General features: G+C 30.6%; 2 protein-coding genes across 3 annotated transcripts; both read left to right on the top strand.

Moving 5' to 3' along the window:
- Window positions 1–520: 520 nt before the first annotated feature.
- On the top strand, window positions 521–4,565 carry LOC111876762 (ent-kaurene synthase 1, chloroplastic). 2 transcript variants are annotated; one of them, XM_042900957.2, is made up of 15 exons: window positions 521–700; window positions 813–956; window positions 1,100–1,227; window positions 1,310–1,595; window positions 1,685–1,865; window positions 1,940–2,148; window positions 2,233–2,353; window positions 2,447–2,544; window positions 2,629–2,822; window positions 2,902–3,014; window positions 3,108–3,206; window positions 3,313–3,528; window positions 3,610–3,751; window positions 3,828–4,073; window positions 4,156–4,565. In XM_042900957.2, the coding sequence occupies exons 2-15, from the start codon at window positions 839–841 to the stop codon at window positions 4,459–4,461; spliced, it is 2,457 nt and encodes an 818-aa protein (XP_042756891.1). In that variant the 5' UTR covers window positions 521–700; window positions 813–838; the 3' UTR covers window positions 4,462–4,565. The 2 variants fall into 2 exon arrangements, with proteins under 2 accessions (XP_042756891.1, XP_023729094.1); XM_023873326.3 differs by having other exon boundaries at window positions 523–700; window positions 1,190–1,227.
- A 1,187-nt stretch (window positions 4,566–5,752) lies between these two features.
- LOC111876799 (ent-kaurene synthase 1, chloroplastic-like) lies at window positions 5,753–17,038 on the top strand. The gene is made up of 15 exons (XM_023873376.1): window positions 5,753–5,867; window positions 6,057–6,094; window positions 6,210–6,248; window positions 7,749–8,001; window positions 8,077–8,257; window positions 14,216–14,427; window positions 14,504–14,624; window positions 14,808–14,905; window positions 15,004–15,203; window positions 15,284–15,396; window positions 15,483–15,581; window positions 15,664–15,879; window positions 15,964–16,105; window positions 16,226–16,471; window positions 16,727–17,038. Exons 1-15 carry the CDS (start codon window positions 5,753–5,755, stop codon window positions 17,036–17,038), a joined length of 2,385 nt encoding a protein of 794 aa, XP_023729144.1.
- Window positions 17,039–17,134: the final 96 nt, after the last annotated feature.

Genomic DNA, 17,134 nt, shown 5'->3' on the forward strand with positions numbered 1-17,134 from the left:
AATTCTGCAATGAAGACCGTAGTGGACAAATGAATCAAAATCCCAGGAAACGGCTATGTTTTATTCAATTTGTTCTATGCTGATGATGCATTATTCATTAATGAATGGTCCCGCTCTAATCTGAAAAATCCATTCACATTTCAAGTATCGTCTGGTTTACGATTTAACCTTCACAAATCAAAGGTAATTAGTGTCGGTGCTTCTATAGTTGAAACCTCTCAATGGACACACCATCTGTGTTGGGAAGCCGGATCCCTCCCTTTATCACTACTAACTAACTATACCAAATCAATGAATCATCATAAACATGATAAAAGTCAAACAATAATATATGATCATTTACGCCAAAAAATAGAGTAAGGGAATAACTAATGCAACGATTTTTGTGTAATAAAAACAAAAGGAATAATTAATACCTATGCTTTGTCGTTATCTTTAAGCGTATCTTAAATTAAATAAAAAGCACATTGAAAATGTTATTATAAAGTATTAAACGGTGGGAAACGAGAATGAATGCCACGTTCTAATTGGCAATCGAACATTTTATTTTAAAATTTATATATTTAGTTTGAGTGTTGAGACATATATCAAAGAAAGATCCCCTCTATTTCTACAAAGATCCTTTTGAATGATGATATGGCGGATTAACGCCTGTTTTCAAGGGTTCGCTTTCATCAACATCTGTCATTCTTAGTCTCAGGTAACTTCTCCACGACTTGAACTCAAGGGGACAATAAATTCACGATTGAATGCTTTGAATTGGATCATGTGAATGACCTTCTTAAAAGGGTTTTTGATGCTTCTGGTTTTAGGGGATCAATTTCTCGACGAAACATCAATGAATATCGCACAGATCACATCATCCGCCATGCTGGTTCCTTCGTCACACATACCACATCGCTCATGGGTGGTTAATTGCTGTATGGTGCAATACAACCCATCGGGTCTTCGTACAGGTAAGTTAAGCAAATATGAACTTGAAAATTTTGAAAATTCTACTCTAATCCGACATTTTAAAATCTGTTCCTCTGTTTAAAATCCGCAAAATCGTTCTTAATCTGTTAACTTATCGATTTTTTTTTCTTATGCGTTTAATTAGTCGATTATAGCATAGTTGGATTGATCATCTCTGGATTCACATTTTGTGGCTCTTCATTTCCCCGGCTTAATTCAGGTTTTTTGTTTGCAGCTTCTTCACAAGCTGGACAAGTTAATCCTACTGTCATGGTATTACTGATTGCATTCAGTTGCCCAAGTTACTTAGTTTTCTTCAAATAATAAACTGATATTATCTACAAACTGTATGCAGACCCTTGATGTGACCAAAGAACGAATCCGAAAGCTGTTCAACAATGTGGAAGTTTCTGTTTCTTCATATGACACAGCTTGGGTAGCCATGGTCCCTTCTCCAAACTCTCCCAAATCCCCTTGTTTCCCTGATTGTCTGAACTGGTTACTGGATAATCAGCTTGATGATGGTTCATGGGGTCTTCTTCCTCATCAGTCCCCATTAATTAAAGATACTCTCTCTTCAACATTAGCATGTGTACTTGCATTAAAACGATGGAATGTTGGGAAAGACCAAATTAACAAAGGTATGTGAGTAATATGACCAATTCTCTCTCTTCCTTGTCATCACCTGTTGATATTCTCCTGATAATTAAACAATCGATTCTTGTTGCAGGTTTACATTACATTGAGTCAAATTTTGCTTCAGTCACTGACAAAAATCAAGCATCTCCATTTGGTTTTGACATCATATTTCCTGGTATGCTTGAGTATGCAAAAGATTTGGATATAAAACTCCCTTTAAACCAAACACATTTGAGTGTGATGTTACATGAGAGAGAATTGGAGCTAAGAAGGTATGCTGATTATTATCACTATACAACATATACTTATCAAAATTCTTAATTTGTTATCATCATTCATCACTTAGATGTCATTCAAATGGGAGGGAAGCATACTTGGCATATATCTCAGAAGGACTTGGAAATTTAAATGACTGGAACATGGTGATGAAATATCAAATGAAGAATGGTTCTCTTTTCAACTCACCCTCAGCAACAGCTTCTGTTCTTATTCATCATCAAAATGCTGGTTGTCTTCATTATCTAACTTCACTCTTGGACAAATTTGGAAATGCAGGTATTCGTTTCATACTTCATATACAGTCATTCAAATCTTACATTTTGCTAACAAGTGTAAGTGGTTTTGTGTGGTAAATATCAGTCCCAACAGTTTACCCTATTGATTTATATGTGAGGCTTTCCATGGTTGACACACTTGAAAGATTGGGAATCAAACGACATTTCATGGTGGAAATCCAAAATGTTTTAGATGAAACATATAGGTAATGTTCATATTCATAATGTGTTAACTAAAAACAAAATTCTTGAATTTCATGAGATGGAAATATGATAAAATCCACACAAAAAAAAAAAAGATGTTGGGTGCAGGGGGATGTGCAAATATTCATGGATGTTGTCACTTGTGCTTTAGCTTTTCGGGTATTAAGAAGCAATGGGTATGAAGTCTCTTCGGGTATATTTCTTAAAAAAAACAAACAAAGGACAATTCATTTCCCCTAAATCTTCTCATCTTTTTTGTTTCATTACTTATGTGTAGATCCATTGGCTAAAATCACCAAAGAGGGGGATTACATGAATTCACCTGAAAAGCCTTTCAAAGACGTATACACATCTCTTGAAGTTTATAAGGCATCACAGATCATATATCAAGAGGAGTTAGCTTTTAGAGAACAAAACTTGACAAGTTATCTCCCTTCAAGTAACAAGCTCTCTAATTATATTCTCAAAGAGGTTGTTCTACTATCCACTTTGACAAATTATCTCCCTTTTAAGGAAAGAATCCACATATCTGAATTTCTTACTAAATCAGGTGGATGATGCTCTTAAGTTCCCCTTTAATGGCAGCCTAGAACGCATGTCCACTAGAAGAAACATAGAGCATTACAATTTAAACCATACAAGAATCTTGAAAACTACATATAGGTGATGTCTTAACTCTCATTTTCAAGTCTTAAACAATTCAGATTTTATATTTCACAACTGCATAATCCTTAAAATCTTGTACTCAAATTCCAGCTCATCAAACATTAGCAACAAAGATTACCTAAAGTTAGCTGTGCAAGATTTCAATGAATGCCAATCTATCTATTGTGAAGAACTAAAAGATCTTGAAAGGTCTGTATCTAAATTCTAAAAGTGATCCCTTTTTTCTTTTTTGGAATTTATGGTTAAAGCTCATAACTTTTTAATGAGTTTATAAATCTTGATGTGAATTTAAAAGGTGGGTGGTGGAGAACAGATTAGACAAGCTCAAATTTGCTAGACAGAAGACAGCCTACTGTTACTTTTCTGCTGCTTCATTTCTTTCTTCCCCTGATTTATCAGATGCCCGAATTTCATGGGCCAAAAGTAGCATCCTCACTACAGTAATTGATGACTTTTTTGATGTTGGAGGATCTATGGATGAACTGGTGAACTTTGTTCACATCATTGAAAAGTATATACATAACACATCCAATTATATATATATTTTATATATCCAGATAATCTTTTATCATATGCTTTTTATAAACCACAGATGGAATGTAAACGTTGAAAATGATTGCTGTTCAGAGGAAGTTGGCGTTTTATTTTTAGCACTTAAGGATGCAGTCTGTTGGATTGGAGACAAAGCTTTTAAGATTCAAGAACGCAATATAACAAGCCATGTTATTGAAATTGTAAGATGAAATCCTTTCCAACTTTAAAATTCACAAAAAAAAAATGTATTTATTTATTTGTTTGAACTTTGAACAGTGGTTGGATTTGGTGAAGAGTATGTTGAGAGAAGCTATATGGGCGAAAGATGGTTCAATTCCAACAATAAATGAATATATGGAAAATGGTTACGTGTCATTTGCTTTAGGCCCGATTGTCCTCCCTACTCTTTACTTTTTAGGGGTAAAATTGTCGGAGGAAGTTGTTCAGAGCTCCGAGTATCACAAGCTTTATGAGGTTATGAGCACTCAGGGTCGTCTCATGAATGATATCCATAGCTTCAAGGTACTGTTACTGACACTGTTACTGTTACTGTTACTGATACTGATACTGACACTGACACTGGTAATGAGTTGTGTGAATGCAGAGGGAAAAGAAGGCGGGGAAATTGAATGCTGTGGCATTGTACATGAGTGATGGAAAGAGTGGGAGTGTGGAAGAAGAGGTTGTAGAGGAGATGAAGATTTTGACAAAAAGTCAAAGGAAAGAGATGATGAAATTAGTTTTGGAAACAAAAGGAAGTGTTGTTCCAAGAGTATGCAAAGATGTATTTTGGAACATGTGCAATGTGTTGAATCTTTTTTATGCGACAGATGATGGGTTCACTGGAAATGCCATTCTTGATGTTGTCAAGGAAATTATATATGAACCTGTGTCCCATGAGTTGATATAATCATTGTTATACCAATTCGTATTATATTATTAGCATTCTCAAAAATGAAACAAGCATACTAGTATTCTAGATCTACTCATGTTTATTTATTTATTTTTTTAATATAGTTTGTTAGCTATTATTTTACTTTAGCCTTTAATATGGCCTCCAAATGACAAAATCAAACATTTGGAACTTATTTTATATAGTAGGTTGTAGACCTAATTTTGGATTTTTTTTTAATACGCAGTTGAAACCGAATGTGAGGTCCTAACTCCTAAATCAAACATATACTACAATTTATTTAGGCCCACTCCCATTGATTTTTTTTATTATTTAAATACTCAACCGAACGGTAACCAATCTTTAAAAAATATATAACTAATATACCGACCGTCCTAATTTAATTACAACTTTTTTGGTTAATAAAATTAGAGTCTAATATTCTCCGAATAGAATATCACATATAACCTTTTGCTCGTCTGCATTAATACGGAAAAAAAAAAAAAAACAATACATTCTACTCGTAATGTGGATCATAGGATTGGAACCTATTTTCTTCGATGTTAGTTAGAGAATCTAATAACCTGATAATAATTAATCATAATGCACAAACTCAGTCTTAGCTCTATGTGCAATTGTGCATTGTCCCCCAATTTTGAAGCTTGTAATTTCGTTACCTAACATGGTTTTCAATTCATTATCATACACTTCAATTGTTATGTTTATAATTAACCAATTCATTGACATTGATCTTAATATCGATTTATCGGTTAATGTTATTTTGGAGAATATGTTGTCTAATATTATAATAACATTTGTATTATTATGTCTAGGGGACAAAAAAAGAAAAAAAAAATCAAATCTTGAAATTTGAAGGGCCCGTTTTTTTTTTTTGTGTTTGCCCCGGCCTCACTTGGTTTCAACCGGCCTAGCTCCCAGGGATTCGGTTGATGGGTATATTACGACACCAGTATGCCGTTGGCAAATTCGTAAATATAATGAGATGGAGTGGCATATGCATATAGCTGACCATGTGGCCAATTAATTTAAATTAGATCGTATCGGAGGTCTTCTTTCACCCTATTATATATTGATCAGTCTTCATTATGTATGAAAAACCATGCATGGAAATTGCAACTTGTTTGTAATATAATCACCTTCTTCTATGCCTCTCTGATCTTTCAACGTCTCTCAATAATCTTCAGGTAACTTCTCTACGACTTGAACAAATAAAATACTTATAACTGGAACATGCAAATGATCGACTTTCTTAATTAAAATTAGGGAATCGTTTCTCAAGGAAACATCAATGAATATCACACAGATCACATCAGTCATGGTAGTCTCTTCATCACCCGTATCACGTAGGCCATGGGTGGTTGGTTGTTGCATGCAGCAATACAGTTCATCGCCTCTTCGTAAAGGTACGTAAGTTGAGCAATTACTTATTGACTATAGAGTAGAGAGTAAAAATTTAAACATTTTGTTTCCTAATCCGACGACATCTTGAAATCTGGTTCCTTATCCTTAAACTAATAAAAATCTTTTTGAATTTAATAGATAGAGATTCTTGACATGCTGAATGAATCTGATAATCTATTAATTATTTGCAGTTACTTCACATTCTCAACAAGCTAATCCTTCTGTTATGGTATGAATTATGATCACTCACTGCGTTCAGTTCCCATGCATGCATGTTCTTTGATTTGTTTGAAATATAAAAAACTGGAGTATTATATATCTACAAATTAATTATATATATGCAGAACCTCGATATGACCAAAGAACGAATCCGAAAGCTCAGGGCCGGTCCAAACCTATTGTGGGCCCAGGGCAAAAAGAAAAAATGGGCCCTAGAATAATAAATAAATTTTAATTTAATTTAAAAATAAACACGTCGTTACAAAGTCCACAAAAAAATCGCTATTAATATTAGAAACATAAATATGACCACAACATTACCTAAAAGAGAAATTACTATCATTTTAATTCAAATTAGTTTTTCTGCATTCAAACTAGTATTATTTTCATTCAAACTAGACGAACTCGATGGTTTAAAAAAATTATGTATAGATCCTTTATAAGTTTGATTGAAGACATCAGAAAATTTCGTTTCTTCCTTTTTTTGGCTTCTAGATAATTGTTTTTTGGAAAACATTATAGATTGTCAATAGCTAAATATTATCTACTTATGGGAAAAGTTTATTTCTAATTTTTGATATATGATTTATGTCTTAAAGTTGTAGAAGCCTAATATCATATTTAATTTAAATCAAGGTTCAACTACAAAATAAAATCAAATACAAACAATCGAACGTCTGAATTTAAAACTAGCTTTAAAGTTTTGAATTCTGAATCATATATCAATAAATATATTATCTTCTTAAGTAAAAAAATCTAAAAAGTAGGTAGAAGATATAAAGTTAAGTCTCAAGAAATCTGAGAAAAAAAACTATAAGCTTTTCAACATTTGATTAGATACCAGGACGAGGAATCGGGGATGTGAATACAAAATAAAATCAGAAACAACACTAAAACATCAGAAAAATTAGGATTGGATTTAAAATTTTGAGTTTTGAATCAGATATCTACAAAGAAATGATATTGTTAAGTAAAAAATATGAAAAGTAGGTAGAAGCTATAAAGAATTGACAGTCCAGTCTCCAGCAATCTAGCAATCTGAGACACAGATACACAAACAAAATCAATAAATAAAAAAATAAATAAATAAATAAAAACTATAAGGAGGGTGAATAAGAAATCAAATCAGAATGAGAAACAAAAGAATCAGAGGAAAAAAACAAACAAAAAAAATCTATAGCTAACCTTATGGTTTTTATCTCATTCGTCGGGTGCTTTGCAATTTTGCATTTAATCGACATAACTGATTATAATCTGAAGGATGGTAAGAGACTACGACACTACGACAAGGGAAGAAGTCACACGACATAACTGATTATAATCATTATTCTGATGTTGATTCACGAGGCAACGGTTAGGATTCAGGAGGTGTCAGTTAGATTAATTGGTTCCCACTTGATGAGGATTCTTGTAAGACGCCCTAAACAGTAGTGTTTGCTTAACGTTACTTCAAAAATCGTTTCAGAGTCCAGACAAAAAGATGTTATTTCATTGGGCTAAACTTTGGTTAATTTTGTAATTGGGCCCTTAGAAGACATATACACAAAATTTATTTTTTTATATATGTATATATATTATATATTTGATAAATTTTAGGCCCCTTAGAGTCGTGGGCCCTGGGCGGTCGCCCGGGTTGCCCACCGTCAGGACCGGCCCTGCGAAAGCTGTTCAGCAATGTGGAAGTTTCTGTTTCTTCATACGACACAGCGTGGGTAGCCATGGTTCCTTCTCCAAACTCTCCCAAATCCCCTTGTTTCCCTGATTGTCTGAACTGGTTAATGGATAATCAGCTTGATGATGGTTCATGGGGTCTTCTTCCTCATCGTTCCCCATTCATTAAAGATACTCTCTCTTCAACATTAGCATGTGTACTTGCATTAAAACGATGGAATGTCGGGAAAGATCAAATTAACAAAGGTATGTGGCTGCATGTGTATGTTCTCTTATGTACTCCAAGAATCCAGATAATGAAACAATCGAATCTTGTTGCAGGTCTACATTATATCGAGTCAAATTTTGCTTCAGCTAATGACAAGAGTCAAGTATCTCCATTTGGATTTGACATTATATTTCCTGGTATGCTTGAGTATGCGAAAGACTTGAACATAAAGCTCCCTTTAAACCAAACAGATTTGAGTGTGATGTTACATGAGAGAGCACTGGAGCTTAGAAGGTACGTATGCCGATTATTATGATGATAACATATACTTGTCCATTATAACATAAAGGATTTTAATTGGAATATATATGGGAACCCTCCTAATTAGACAACAAGTTGATAATGCACAAATTGAACTTTTGAATATTTTTCATGCGTAACCTTTTAATTATATATATATTTTTTGTTTATATATCCGGTTCTTAGGTGCTGTTTATTTTTTTGAAGCAAAAATCCATAAAGTCTGCGGACCACCTCTGCAACCCTCTGCAGTAGAAGAGGTGGATCAAACAGCTGCAGACTGTAATAAGAAACGTGTTTGTTTTTTTAACATTTGCATACAACAGATATTAAAAAATTAAAATAAAATGATTTTATAATCCGAAAATAGTTTTTTAATACCAAAAATTTAATAATGTATGACATTTCGGCAATAATTTGTGATACTTCACAAAAAATAATGATATTTTAACAAAAAAATAAAGATATTTTAACATAAAACAATGATATTTAATCAACAAATTATTATTATTCAATATAAAAAAAAAGAAAAAAAATTCAACAAGATTAAACAAAAAAACAAAAAAAATGTGAAATAAGATTTTAACAATATATAATCAATATTTTAGCAAGAAAAAAAAAGAAGATGTTGAAAAAGGTAAGAAAAGGCAAAACAAGTGTTGCGCCAAGAAAAACACGCGCAAATGTTTTTTAATCCGAAGACTTCTGAAAAACAAACAACTGCGAGATTAATATACTATTAGATAAGTTAATGTATACAACATCTTAGTTTTTATTAGAACTATATAACTAAATTCATTTTAAAATATTATATCATAATTATTTGGTTATTAATATCTTTAAACTAATACCGATAGTGAATATACTATTAGATAAGTTAATGTATTACATATGTATAATTTATAACTTTTTAAGTTGATACAGAAATATGAGCATAGTAAATAAATTATGAGTTACAAATTTTAATGTATATATTTGAAGACGAGAGGGGGTTTATAAGCAAATTAAAATGATAGATTATTGTTTATACAGTGGGTAGAAATGATTTGTATATAATAGTTTTTTCTTCATAAATAAAATTTTATGTTTTATAAAGTTATATAATATAATATTTTAAAATATAAATTTTTGTATGTAGAGAAAAATGTTACGTACTTTCTTAGTAACATCTTCATTATTATACCGGTACAATCTATTTTGGTGGTACATAGGTAATTTGTGACTTATTAGGTTGGAGGGAGTGGCCTCTCCACTCCTCTCGCCAAGTACTCGTTTGCCTCGCTATAGACCATCCCTTACCTCTCGTTAGGATGCACTCCAAGAAACAGTCGTTGTCGGCATAACGAGAAAAAGAAAAGAGATTAAGGAAAGAGGGCTTTTGATTAAATGTGATTGGTTGTTTTTTTTGTTTTCTTTCTGGAGAATAATTGATGCTTTACGAAATGCATGGCCATCACTTTGTGAAAAACATTATTATATTTATTTTGTTTTGAATAAAGAGTTCCAATAAATTATATTTATTTAAATAAGAACTATCAATACATTAGTTTGTTAATTACCTTTTAGAAGCACTTAAATAATAACAAACATAATTTATTTAAGTTTGAGTTTTAAAAAAATATATATAATTTATTTAATATGAAATATGTATTTTAAAAATTTTATTTTATTAAAGTTTGAAAAAGAAAAAAAAAAATCAATGGGTGTTAATAATGTTATCACTCTTTATGAAATGCTAAAGAAAAGTTGCTAATGAGGTGGCAGCAAAAAAGATAACATGGTAGCAAAAAAATTTATATGGTAGTGTGCTAAAAGTGTTACCACTCCTTTAAGCCTTATGAATCTTTCACTACTTAAATGGTTGGTTTATGTGAACTATTTTCTCATTGTATAATCAACTACTATTATTTAACTATTTATGTATCTATTATAACATTATATTTTTATATTCATTTCTATAAATATTTATATATTGTCCTCTTGATTATATTTTATATTCAAAAAATTCAATATTGTTTTACTAATTTATCTTCTTTATTGAATGTGAAAAATAAAAGATATTAATTTGATAAAATTATTAATTAAAAAGTATTTGGCAATGAGGTTGAAGAGGCAAAAATAGCATGTATTAAAAAAAAAGCAAATATAATATTTTTATCATTTTTTTTCGCTATTGCTTTCAAGAAAACATATTCAATAATGATTTTTAGTTTGAATAATTTATAATAAAAAATTATCAAAATATATTCAGCATGAAAATTATTTTAAATGTACAAATTAACTCCCTGTAAGAGTTTCATCTATTGAAAAATAATATTGATTCTTTATTACATATATTTATAATAAACTTAAATGAACCAAGTAACAATAAAGTGTAAATTAAAAAGAATATTGTGGGCCATACTTTTGTGTTGAGAGGGTTCTAAGACCTGGAGACTTCCTGCCGACTTGAAGATTTTTTCTAACAGCCGCCGGCATGGAGATTGACTTGGTTTATTGCAAAAAATAATGGTTATTCGCGATTTTCTTTGTATAAATTACCAAAATCTTTGGACAAATTTACAATAAAGTTCTTTTTTTAAATCTATAAATTACTGAAATTTTATTTAACTTTCAAAATATTTACATTTTGATATATAAGTTTTTTAATCAATCCTTGTAATACGCACATAATCTACTTATAATACGCACATAATCTATTGTCTTCATCATTATTGCTCTCTTTACTTATTATCTTTTAACTTTAAATGCCAAATTCGTATTTATTAAATTTAACTTCTTATATCTAAGTGAAAGTGAAAAGTCTCCACTTGGATTTCACTTCATGCTATTTAATTTGCTAAACATTGAACATTATACAATTACCAAAAAAGATTCATTTCCTTTTTGAAATATTAAATATGTAACATTGAGAAACAATATAAGAATCTAAAAGAGTGACCAAAGGTCCAAAACAGATATTGGGTCAACCCAAAGCATATATTCAAATATTAGGTCAAACCAAAGCATTTTTCATTTTTTCTCCAACTGTGCAGCATATTTCACTTTGTTGTAGTAAAAAATAAATATTAAAATTATTGTTCATCGGTGGTGCTGTACAACTTTGGAAGGGTATGCAAATGGATAGCCTTGATTAGTTACTAGAACTACCGATTTTATTCTAAAAAAATATTATATATATATATATATATATATATATATATATATATATATATATATATATATATATATATATATATATATATATATATATATATATATATATATATATATCTTCAGAAAAATCCCAATATTTACAGAAAAGTTACACTTTAGTCCCAAGATTTTTTTTTTGAATGAAAAAGTCCCGAAAACCGGCAAAAATTTGCAGTTTGACCCTTTTTGACCGGTTGAAACCGGTACCAAATTAATTTGGGACTATTTCATAAACTAATCCAAAATATTGGGACTTTTCTGTAAACAAAAAATATTATGACTTTTCTGTAAACAAAAATATTATGACTTTTCTACAAACAAAACTCTTATTATTATTATTATTATTATTATTATTATTATTCTTAAAAATATAAATAATAATACTTTTTTTGAACTTGTTATTAATAATATTGTAACTAATACACATAAATGTATTTAAATGAAAAAAATAATATTAATGACATTGTTTAAGGGTGGAGGTGGAGGAGACGTTGATGCTTTTAGCATTGAAATCATGAATGTTTGCATGTATATTTTTACTTTGATATTCTATTCGGAGAATATTAGACTCTAATTTTATTAACCAAAAAAGTTGTAAAAATATACAGGCAAACATTCATGATTTCAATGCTAAAAGCATCAACGTCTCCTCCATCTCCACCCTTAAACAATGTCATTAATATTATTTTTTTTCATTTAAATGCATTTATATCTATTAGTAACAATATTATTAATAACAAGTTCAAAAAAAGTATTCTTATTTATATTTTTAAGAATAATAATAATAATAATAATAATAATAATAATAATAATAAATGTTCTGTTTGTAGAAAAGTCCTAATATTTTTGTTCACAGAAAAGTCATAATATTTTTTGTTTACAGAAAAATCCCAATATTTTGGATTAGTTTACGAAATAGTCCCAAATTAATTTGGTACCGGTTTCAACCGGTCAAAAAGGGTAAAACTGCAAATTTTTGCCGGTTTTCAGGACTTTTCGTTCAAAAAAAAAATCTTGGGACTAAAGTGTAACTTTTCCGTAAATATTGAGACTTTTCTGAAGATTTCCATATATATATATATATATATATATATATATATATATATATATATATATATATATATATATATATATATATTCAAATGTTTCTACTATCTATTGTGTGCTTGTAGGATTAATTCTGGACCAATTATTTTAGTTATTTTAAGAAAATAACTAATACCTATTAAATCCTGAAGTTTTAATTAATTCTCATTATATCTTTAACATGTAATATTCATTAATTATTTTCTTAAAATAACTAAAATGATTGGTCCAGAATCAATCATTCATGTACACAATAGATAATTAGAACACAATAACTAATATATATATATATATATATATATATATATATATATATATATATATATATATATAAATGAATATACATTACAACCTCACCTAAGCTTATGTACTAAACCCCATGAAAATACATCGTTTTACTATATAAAGATTGCGGTTAGGATTCACGATTAACACTTTAAGATATAGATTTAAGATCGACACAATAGTTTTGATAAGGAAGCGAAAATATTGATTATCTTCGACCTTCGTGATAGTGAAAAAAAGTAATGTTCCCTAGGGTGAAGTAATAAATGATAATGGAGGAAAAAAAACAGAGATGGTAAAACAATAATAGAGGAAAAAAATGTTATCGAGAATGGTATATTTACCAAGTGAAAACCAAACCGGGTATATTTACTAAGTTAAAACAACATATTTTAGAGGTTTAGTAACTAAGCTTAGGTTTATATATATATATATATATATATATATATATATATATATATATATATATATATATATATATATATATATATATATATATATGGATTGCATATCCTTGTAAAATTACATGCATACCCAAATTAAATCCAATCCTAATAAAACGAGAATTCGTCGAGGAAAATGGCAACTATATCTGAGGGAGTGAAATTATTTTCATTAATAAAAAAACCAAGGGAAAAAAATAATTTCACAAGTCCTAATCCAGTTGGGTTTTATCTACTAAATTAAAGAAAACTGCAAAGTATTTGAATCTAAGAAAAACACAAACTCTATTATCTATTTAATAATTTTTATCAAACAAACTAGAAACAAGGAAAACAAATCCCAAAAATCAAAACCTAAGTAACCCTAATCGTTGGACACAGTCATACAGTCTTGCCCCTCCAATCGCCGGTCACTTTGGCACAATCCGAAGGTGAGAATCGCCGGCGTTTTCCATCTTGATAATATATACCTTGCTTTAACAAAATGTCGTTTTAAGTTATATATATATATATATATATATATATATATATATATATATATATATATATATATATATATTAGTAGAAAAGATATATAAATTTATTTATTATATACAAAATTGTTGCCTTAAGTTACGTTTTACAAACGACGTGGCTCACCACGACTCAAAAAAGCTTAAGGCTTGACATTGCCGTCATGTCACACCTTATGTTATTTAGAACCATAGTATTTCTAGGGTAAATGGTTGGGAAGTGGTGTTGATGTGATGTTAAGGTGATAAAACATTGTGTGTTAAGGTGTTATGGGTACATGAATTTGTATGTACTTTCTTATTTTTAAGTAATTTGAGTTCTCACTGAAAAGAAAATAATGATCATAACAAATCTCAAGAAAACTATTTGAAAAATAGAATGCATAAAAGTCCTTACTAACAATTCTTCATCATTTGTTGTCATTTATTAGATGTCACTCAAATGAGAAGAAAGCGTACTTGGCATACGTGTCAGAAGGACTCGGAAATTTCCATGACTGGAATATGGTGATGAAGTATCAGATGAAGAATGGTTCTATCTTCAATTCACCCTCAGCAACAGCTGCTGCTCTTATTCATAATCAAAACGATGTTGGTTGTCTTGATTATTTAAGTTCACTCTTGAACAAATTTGGGAATGCAGGTATATATTCCTTTCATAGTCATCCATTTCCTATGCATGAAGCTTACATATTGCTAATATGTTTAAGTGATCTCAGTTCCAACAGTTTACCCTCTTGATTTATACATTCGACTTTACATGGTTGACACACTTGGTAGACTGGGAATCACACGCCATTTTAAGATGGAAATCCAAAATGTTTTAGACGAAACTTACAGGTAATGTTCATAGATACTTGTTGAACCAACTGAGTTCATCTTTTTTAAATTAAAACAATCTGAAACTTTCTTATATATGTAATGTAAAACTCATTTGGTAAACCAATACATCATTTTAATACATTAACTAGAAATGTTCTCTAAATTTCTTAATTGGAAATATAATATTAGCCACAAAAATAGATGTTGGGTGCAGGGGGACATACAAATATTCATGGATGTTGTCACTTGTGCTCTAGCCTTTCGGTTACTAAGGATAAATGGGTATGAAGTCTCATCAGGTATATTTCTTAAAAAATGGAACTTATGGCAAGTTATTTACACTAAATCTACTTGTCTTTTTTTTTTTTGTTTCATCATCACTTGGCTTGTGTTGTAGATTCATTAGCTAAAATTACTAAAGAGGGGGATTACATGAGTTCATGTAAAGATGGTTTTAAAGATGTATACGCAGCTCTTGAAGTGTTTAAGGCATCACAGATTATATATCAAGAGGAATTGGCTGGTTTGGGAGAACAAAATTCGACTGGTTTCCTTAAAAGGGAAATATCCATTGATTCTAACTGTATTCATAGAGAGGTGTTCTAATATTCCATTTGACAACTTATCTCCCTTTAATTATAATATTCACATATCTGAAGTCTTTATAATTAAATCAGGTGGATGATGCACTTAAGCTTCCCTTCAATGGTAGTCTAGAACGCATGTCCACTAGAAGAAATATAGAGCATTACAATGTAGACAACAAAATAGTATTGAAAACCACATATAGGTGAGGTCTTATTTGGAATCCTAAAAAAAATTCATATTTTATATTTATCTGACTTCATAATCCTGAATATTGTACTCTAATGACAGTTCATTAAACGTTAGCAATGAAGATTACCTAAGGTTGGCAGTGGAAGATTTTAATGCATGCCAATTTATTTATCGTGAAGAAATAAAAGATCTTGAAAGGTGCGTATCTAAAGCCTTATCATTGATCCTTTTCTTATGTTTCAATATGTTTGTAAATCTTGATGTTATTTTGTGTGGGTAGGTGGGTGGTGGAGTTTAGACTGGACAAGCTCAAGTTTGCTAGGCAAAAGACAGCCTACTGTTACTTCTCTGCTGCTTCAACTTTTCCCTCTCCTGAATTATCAGACGCCAGAATTTCATGGGCCAAAAGTTGTATGCTCACTACAGTGATGGATGACTTCTTTGATGGTGGGGGGTCTATAGATGAACTGGTGAACTTGGTTCAGACAGTTGAGAAGTAAGTATATATAGCATCCTAAATATATGTTTTTTAAATAATCTTGATCCATAGTTATAACTTACATATAATGCTCAACCACAGATGGAATGTAGACGTCCAAAATGATTGTTGTTCAGAGGAAGTTCGCATTCTATTTTTAGCAATTAAAGATACGGCCAGTTCGAATATAGACAAAGCTTTTAAGTGGCAAGAAAGAGACATAACAAGTCATGTTGTTGAAATTGTACGACGAAATCATTTATGGGCATCTCATGAATTTCGTATATATACTTAATTTCTCAGTTTTTCCCACTGAAATTTACAAAACGATGGTATTAATTTAGTTATTTGTTTTATAAAACAGTGGGTGGATGTGGTGAAGAGTATGTTGAGAGAAGCTATATGGGCTAGAGATGGTTCAGTGCCCACAATGACCGAGTATATAGAAAATGGTTTATTATCATTTGCTTTAGGTCCAATTGTGCCTCTGGCTATATACTTTGTGGGGCCAAAATTGTCAGAGGAGATCGTTCAAAGCTCTGAGTATCACAAGTTATTTGAGCTAATGAGCACTTATGGTCGTCTTCTAAATGATATACATACCTTTAAGGTAGATGTTTTCCACTTCATCATCTTGTAAGTTTGATTGCACTCATAGTGGCACAAAAGTTGCAACTTTTTGTACCACACATAAAGGTGGGTCATGGACTTGTTATAATCTTTTATGTCTATGATATCTTCGTTATTAACAATATATAGCTCATGAAGGCTTTATCCATCTAGCTAGTCTCCTCTATGAGAACTCTAAAGATGTGAAAAATACTACTACTAGAACTAACAAGTTGCATGAATGGAATGCATGTAGAGAGAATCGAAGGTGGGGCAACTGAATGCTGTACCATTGTACATGAGTCATAGAAAGAATACTGGGATTGAGGAACAAGAAGCTGTAGAGGAGATTAAGATGCTGATGGAGAATCATAGGAGAGAAATGATGAAATTAGTGTTGGAAACAAAGGGAAGTATTGTTCCGAAAGCTTGCAAAGATGCATTTTGGAGCATGTGCAATGTGGTGAATCTTTTTTATGCAAAAGATGACGGGTACACTGGAAACGCAATCCTTGATGTTGTCAAGGAAATCATCTATGATCCGGTACACCACCGGTCAATGATCTAAGAATAAAAATAACACAAAATGTATCATGTGTTTCTTTTGTGATTCTTTTCATCTTATTTAATCGTTTGAATATATTTCTTTTTGTTTCTCGATTTT

The sequence above is a fragment of the Lactuca sativa genome, chromosome 4 (genome assembly GCF_002870075.4).
Source record: "Lactuca sativa cultivar Salinas chromosome 4, Lsat_Salinas_v11, whole genome shotgun sequence".
Taxonomy (NCBI): domain Eukaryota; kingdom Viridiplantae; phylum Streptophyta; class Magnoliopsida; order Asterales; family Asteraceae; genus Lactuca; species Lactuca sativa.